General features: G+C 42.0%; 1 protein-coding gene across 1 annotated transcript; it reads right to left on the bottom strand.

The window, feature by feature from the left end:
- Positions 1–675: 675 nt before the first annotated feature.
- On the bottom strand, positions 676–7298 carry ZNF397 (zinc finger protein 397). The gene is made up of 4 exons (XM_025365100.1): positions 7225–7298; positions 5457–5951; positions 5056–5197; positions 676–3027 (listed from the first exon to the last, which is right to left on the bottom strand). The coding sequence occupies exons 2-4, from the start codon at positions 5868–5870 to the stop codon at positions 1982–1984; spliced, it is 1602 nt and encodes a 533-aa protein (XP_025220885.1). The 5' UTR covers positions 5871–5951; positions 7225–7298; the 3' UTR covers positions 676–1981.
- Positions 7299–7552: the final 254 nt, after the last annotated feature.

Here is a 7552-nt window from a genome sequence, read left to right as displayed (position 1 = left end):
CATGTCCACTGATGTATGCCCCAATAAGAGCATTACTTCTCTTTGCTTCTTTTTATCCTCATGAAAATTCTTTTTTTATGCACAGGATTCTACATTTCCACACAGATTTGTTTTTGGTGTGGTGTGTTATTCTTCCTACCTATTAGGTCTTTTGAATATGTCTTTGTGTTGCTGGTTAACCTGCACAACATTCCATCTTACACTAAGCATCAGTCTAAATATTCTCTTCCTGCTAGGCCCCTTAGAAAAGGGAAGTCTCGACTGATTGTGACCATTAGTTTCAGTTGTCACTTTCTTTTAGCAGTCTTTAATAAAATTTGCAAAAGATGGCTGGGCGTGGTGGCTCATGCCTGTAATCCCAGCACTTTGGGAGGCCGAGGTGGGTGGATCACCTGAGGTTGGGAGTTCGAAACCAGCCTGACCAACATGGACAAACCCTGCCTTTCCTAAAAATACAAAATTAGCTGGCCCTGGTGGCACATGCCTGTAATCCCAGCTACTCAGGAGGCTGAGGCAGGAGAATCGCTTGAACCCAGGAGGTGGAGTTTGCGGTGAACCAAGATCACGCCATTACACTCCAGCATGGACACCAAGAGTGAAACTCCATTTCAAAAAAAAAAAATTGCAAAAGATATTGTGAAATACTGGTGACATTAAACAAAACTGAACATGTGCGAGGTGCCCAAAGAACGTCACAGACCCAGCAACTGACAAATACTTTTTGAGCACCAAAGCCCAAGGGAATGTATAGGAATCATGGGCATACAGCCCCAGAAACAAATGATATGGCAGCTTCTGATCTAGAGTCTTGGGAATTATAGGAAACCTGACAGCAACTCTGATATTGACTTTAGAATCAAAGGAGAATCTTAAGGATGGGAGAGATAGTCTTAACACTCAGACTCTTGAGGTATAAGTATGGGCTCTTTCTCACCCTCATTCCCACCACTACCCTCATGGAAGTTCTAGGATAGCCTACAGGTTTGGCAAGGAAACCACGTATTTGCCCTTTCCCTGGGGTCACATAAACCAAGACAAAGCTCTTGACTCCCCTGTGGTCCAAGGGCTCCAGGTTTTGTCCATTAACAGGAACTTCTCCACTGGCACTGCTTAAGAGTCTGGCCAGACCCAGACTTCTCTGACAAGACCTCACTACATCAGGAACTCAAGGAATGCTCCACACTTTGTTTCTGGCCTTTGGCTACTGTTCTTTACTGGGACTCTTCTTCCCTGGAGTACCACCTTGGCTAACTCCTCCTCATCCTTCAGGCCATTTCCCCCATTTCCTTATCCAAGGCTGAGTCAGAGGCTCCTTAAGGTCACATAGGAGCATTCCACTTTCACTGCCTGTTTGGCTGCCTTGCCCATTAGACTATAGAGATTACAGTCTTGGTTTCCACTGTATTCCTAGTCCCTGGGATAAAGTAGGTACTCAAAAAATAACCTTTGGGTAAATTATATTCTTTCTTCTCACGCCTATCTAATTCCTGGCCTGCCCTGGGCTCAACAAATCATTGATGAAGCCATTTCCCCATCTTTCTTGCTGCTCTGTCACTGTTCTTTATTGGGTCAGTAAATTTTTTTTTTTTAGTTCCTGAGACAAAGTGCCTCACACAGTCCACACCAGCCCCATAACCTGGTACACTAACAATCAGATGCAGTGACAGAGCCTAGGTTGCTATATTCTTTTCATGACACTTTCATACAAAATAAGATTTCAATGTTACATTCCCATTTTTCATATTTCCTGAGTATTCCTAATAAGAGCTGGAAGTAATGATTCTTCTGTATTCTGTTCTGATTAGTCACAGGAAAAGCTTTCAAAGGACACTTTAGCACTGGGAAATACTGCACAAAGCAAGCTAGACTCAAGACCTAGTATTTTATAACCTTTATGGAGTTTTGCTCCAAAGTAAACTCTTTTGACTAACAAACATAAAAATTTGACTTGAGTATTTACACTATTCACAGTATTCACAAATTACTTTATAGTGTGGACTCTCTGATGGCGCATAAGGACTGATCTGTGCCTGAATGCCTTCCCACATTCATTACATATATAAGCTTCGTCCCCAGAATGAATTCTCTGATGCTGAACAAGGGCTGAACTCCTTTTGAAGGTTTTCCCACATTCATTACACTGATAAGGTTCCTCTCCACTATGAATTCTCTGATGTCTGATAAGGTTTGAGCTCAAACTGAAAGCTTTTCCACATTCATTACATTCATAGGGTTTCTCTCCACTATGTATTCTCTGATGAGTAATCAGCTCTGAGCTTTGCCTGAAAGCTTTTCCACATTCATTGCATTCATAGGGTCTCTCTCCTGTGTGAATTCGCTGATGTCTAATGAGTTTTGAGCTCTGGCTAAAGGTTTTCCCACACTCATTACACTCATAAGGTTTCTCACCAGTGTGAATTCTTTGATGTATAATGAGATATGAACTTTGACTGAATGCTTTGCCACACTCATTACATTTACAAGCCTTCTCACCAGTATGGATTTTCCGATGTCTAATGAGGGCTGAGCTCTGATTGAAAGCTTTCCCACATTCACTACATTCATATGCTTTCTCACCACTATGAATTCTCTGATGAATAATAAGATAGGACCTCAAACTAAAGGCTTTCCCACACTGGTTACATTTATAGGGCTTCTCTCCAGTATGGATTCTCTGATGTTGTGTTAGAGAGGAATGCTGCTTGAAGCTGTGCCCACATACATCACATCTATAAGGTCTCTCTTCTGGAGGAACATTCTGACACATTATAGAGTCTGTAGTTAGAATCAAGCATCTGTCAGTCTCATCATAAAGGTCTCTCTTTCCTAGAGATTTGTTTGTGAAGATCACTTGATTAAAACTGCCCCCTTGGGAAGGAGATCTTAGTTTCTCCCCTGTAGCACTTCCTTGCTTCCACACTAAATTGCTTTCATGCTCACTAATTCCTCGAAATGAAGGTTCCTGAGGGAGTCCCTGTGATTTTTCTTCTGAGATGCCCTTTGTTGCTGTTTCATTGTTCTCACAATCTGAAACAATAAGTAGCAAACAAACAGATATTACATTTCTCTAGTCACTGTCAATACTTTCTACATGAGAGAAAACAGAAGCTTCTACCTACAAAGATGTCATGTCCTCCAGTATCTTTTTATTCCAACTGGCCAAAAGAGGGTCTCTCATATCTAATAAAGTCTACATCTACACTTTGAATTTCATCCTTTTCTGCCTCTTTTGAGACATCAACTGAAAAATTACCTACAATTTTTTTCTACTATTTACAATCTCTTTCTCAACTGATTCCTGTTCATCAGCTTTTAAATAAGCTTAAGTGTCTCCCACCTTTTAAAATTAACCTTCTTGCCTACATATCTCCCTCAAGCAACCTTACTCTCTTTCATAGTGGTTTCACAACCTCACTCTCATAGTGGTTTCCTGAAAGAGTTGTCTGCAGCCTTTCAAGTGAAAGTATCCTCATTCCACAATCTGGTTTTTGCCTTACCATCCTCCCCTGCCCCCCACTGCCCCATCCCCTACTTCCACTGATTCTACTCTCATCAAGGTCACTTCAGAGCTCTTTAATCCAATGGGTACTTTCTAGATTATTATTCTACTCTCATCAGGGTCACTTCATAGCTCTTTAATCCAATGGGTACTTTCTAGATTATTACTTAGCCTCTCTGTAGCACTGACACTGAGGATCACACCTTCCTTCTAGAGACATTCTCTTCCAGTGATATTAGCCTGATTTCTGTGGCTGTTCCTTCTTAGATTCTAGGGTAAATCACTCGGAAACACGAGCATTCCTCCAGATTCTGTTTTGGACTCTCATGTATCCTTACTCTACAAAGCCTCTACCCTTGGCTTCCATTACAACTTATATTGTAAGCTATTGTCTGACTAATGCCTGCCCAGATCCCCAATTATATTCGTATTTTATTAAGCTCTAAAGTCTTATGCTAATTGGGCATTTTACTTTTGAATATTTCACAACCACCAAATGTACCAACCTAAACAAATCATCAGATGTATTTGTTTTTCCTTATGTTTTCTCATTTACATGAACAGTACTACCATTAACCAGATTGTTCAAGACTGAAACCTCAGTATCATCCTCAACTCCTCTCCCTCACACTCTAGTTTTAATAATTACCAGATGTTGCAAAGCAATTTAAATGCTGATGAACAGGAGTCAGCTTTTATGTTCTCCACCGCTCACCATAAGACATATTGATTGAATACACTGTGGCCACTTGGATTATAGCAGTCTCTAATAGGACCATACTCTTGCTTTCCTCGCATGATTCTCCATTTGCAGCTAACTTCTAAACTACAAATCAAACTATGTCACTCCCTGTCCAAAATCCTTCAACGGCACACCACTCCACTTAAGAAACTATACCATTAGCACGACATACAGGTCTTTACGACCTGGATCCTATTTTCCTCTCTGGTTCTTCTCTTACCACCTGTCAATTCTCCATTCAAGTCAAATTCAACTACCTGCAATTTTCAGAATGGGTTGTATTCTCACACCTTCGGGATGGTATGGCCTTTACTTGGGCTACTCCTCCTCCCACCCATTTACCTGGCTTTCTCTTACTCATAGTTCAAGTCTTAGCTTAGATTTTCTTCCTTCAGGAAGTATTCCTTGATCCTCTAAGATTGGGTTAGGTGCCTTTAGATGTGCTCCAACAGTACCCAGTGCCTACTTTTATTCTATAATTTACTACATTGCAACTGCCTTTTTACTTGTCCATCACCCACCTAGACCTGAAACCTCTTTAAACCCAGGGCCTACCACAGTACCAGATATGTACTGACGCTTTATAAAATTACAACATAATGAAATGAGTGAATGAATAACAGGGAAACTGACACAGGAGGGCTCACAGCAATTCATGAGGCGTGAATACAAAGCCGCTAAAGTGAGCACCTCTGGTTTAGAATAATAAAGGTGATGCTCACATGTGGCAAGTTTATCAAGTGCAATTAATTCTGCATTCTCAAAAACAGAAACCTAAGTGTCAAGAGTTTCCAGATGATTTCCTATTCCTCACCATTTTTAGGGGAAAGGCACGGTTTCCAGGATTTCAGCTGTGTCTTTAAGGGCTGGAGGTGGATGTTTGGTGACTCTTGGGATGCTCTGAGACATGTTAAATCCTTCCATGGCACTGCTGGTTCCTGTGGACTAGCTGGGACCTGAAATCAGGAAAATATGGTTAGCTTTGTGAGAAAATCCCTAGGAAAACTTGCTTAGTAAAAATCTCAAAGAAGTCAATGATGACATCTCCAGGGAGAAAAGAGCATTCAAGGGTATAGACAAGTATGGCTCTACTAGTCACTTCAGGTTAGGCTTCAGTAGAGACATAAAAATTTTTATCCTACTGTTATGATACCATTACATGCTCCAGGCTGTAAATTCCTTTTCCCACAACACATCACTTTTCTCTGTTCCCACCTGCTGCCCTGGGTCATCAAACTCCCTCTCCAAATCCTCCAACAGGGTCACAGCTTCCTCGCCGCTTTTTGGATTATGTTGCTGAACCCAGATCTGTAGCTCCTCAGGCAGAATGCTCAGGAACTGCTCCAGTACCAGCAGTTCTAAGATCTGCTCCTTTGTGTGCAACTCTGGCATTAGCCACTGATAGCAAAGTTCTTGGAGTTGGCTCAGAGCCTCCCGGGGCCCAGGTGTCTCCTGGTAGCAAAACTTTCTGAACTGCTGACGAAACAATTCTTGGCAGGATTGAGTACTCCCATTCTGCTTAAATTTCTCATCCCAGGAAAAGTTATCTTCTACTTTCACTAGTATTAGTTCTTGTTCTGGAGGATCCTGCGGTATCAGGGTTGAAATCGCTACAGATTCCACAGCCATTCTTGGCTGAAACAGCTTAGCAAAAAGCTCAGTACAACTGGGTTCAGTGCTTGAGAAGGAGTGTGAGTAATCTCTTCTTTCCTGAAGGATATAAAAGCAGTTAACTTACAGCAATCAATAAAATCTCTAAAAACTTGTAATAATAAAGATGAGTAACTTTAGTAATACATTGAAAGGGAGCAGATTTGGGGCTATCACTAAATAAAACAATGAGATGATAAACTAAAAATCATTAACCTCAATCAGTGTCTCCCATTATGAAGAACTCCTACCACTAATGTTAGAAAAAACTATTTTAGAAGCCAAAGAATGTGTATGCAACATTAACATCAATCACATAGTGAGAAAATTTCCAATTCTCTTTTAATTCTGATTGTATCAAGGAGAAAAATCTATCTCTAACATGTATATATTAATAAAACTTGTAGAACTCTCTTTTAAATGAAATATAGGCTTCAGAATCAGACTTCCAAGGGTAAAAATATTTAGGCAGAATTTAGTAATACTGATTTTAAACGTTTATTTTTAGTTACTTTCTATCTAAAGTAAGTAATGTTGATTTTCATTTAAGGTAATAATTTTTTTTTTTAAGTTCACATTAAACATGAGTTGATGTAAATATTGGGTGTTTGTCATTTGATCACATTTGGTGTTTACCAAATTACTTCAACAAACACTGAGGCACTTACTGAGCATTAGGTTAAGGTTTTTGCTTATGAATAAATGAGTCTACTGAGGAATTGACCAAGAACAAAGACGTATCTGTGAAATGCTTACCACGTGTTCAAAAACATGATAGGTACCACATACACAAAAGCAGCAAAAAGATCAGTATCAGTTCTGAAAAAGCCTAGAATATCCCAGGAGTAAAAATGTTCAAAAGCAAAGTATGGTAACAAATAGTTATTGTATTAAATGTTGTGAAACAGACCAAACTTGACCTGATTTTAGGATGGCGAGATATCGATAGGAGTGTATGCCCTTAGTTTGTCAGGACAGATGAGTAAAATTCATTCCTCACACTACGATTAACGTTAGAGATTAATTAGCATATTTAGCCTACAAATTTAAGGTTTATTAACCAGTTAGGCTGCACTAACTAGCACTTCTATTTTTATATCCTTGGTTAAACCCGCAGCATTTGCCAAGTCACGGGGTCAGGGGAACTGCGTTTTCCTTTGGAAAGCAGGGTTTTGAGTGCTGGCCTCCTCTAAGTTCCCCAGTCGCTAGGAGACGCCGCGCGGGCCAAGGGGCCGGGACCTGGGGATGGGCAGGCCGAGCAGCGGGGCTCCTCCACTGTCCGGCCCGCGCTCCTAACCCCACCTCCCCCTTCCTAGGGGCCCAAATCCCTCACCGCGAAGCCCAGGAGCGGCCAGGGAATGAGCCGCCGACCCAGAGCGGCAAGCCACAAAGACCGGAAGTGCGCGTACGCAGTGTTCCGCTCTCGTGCGCTCCGGGTTCCCCGCCGCTCCGCCCCTTGCTCTCAGGTAGCCAATCAGAGCCGCGGGATCAACTGGTCCCACCGCCTTCTCCCGGCGGCCGCTAGCCCGGCGGAACCTCCAAGCCCAGGCGAGGGTGAGCTAGGAGTCGGGGTCATTGTGAGCGGCGGCACCCAGGGGCCCCGCAAGCCGCCTGGGCCGTCGCTACCCTGGCTTTCTCCCGGCGCCACCCACGATTGTTGG

The sequence above is a fragment of the Theropithecus gelada genome, chromosome 18 (genome assembly GCF_003255815.1).
Source record: "Theropithecus gelada isolate Dixy chromosome 18, Tgel_1.0, whole genome shotgun sequence".
Taxonomy (NCBI): Eukaryota; Metazoa; Chordata; class Mammalia; order Primates; family Cercopithecidae; genus Theropithecus; species Theropithecus gelada.
Note: the sequence above shows the minus strand (reverse complement) of the source record. Positions and strands in the feature narration are given on the sequence as shown.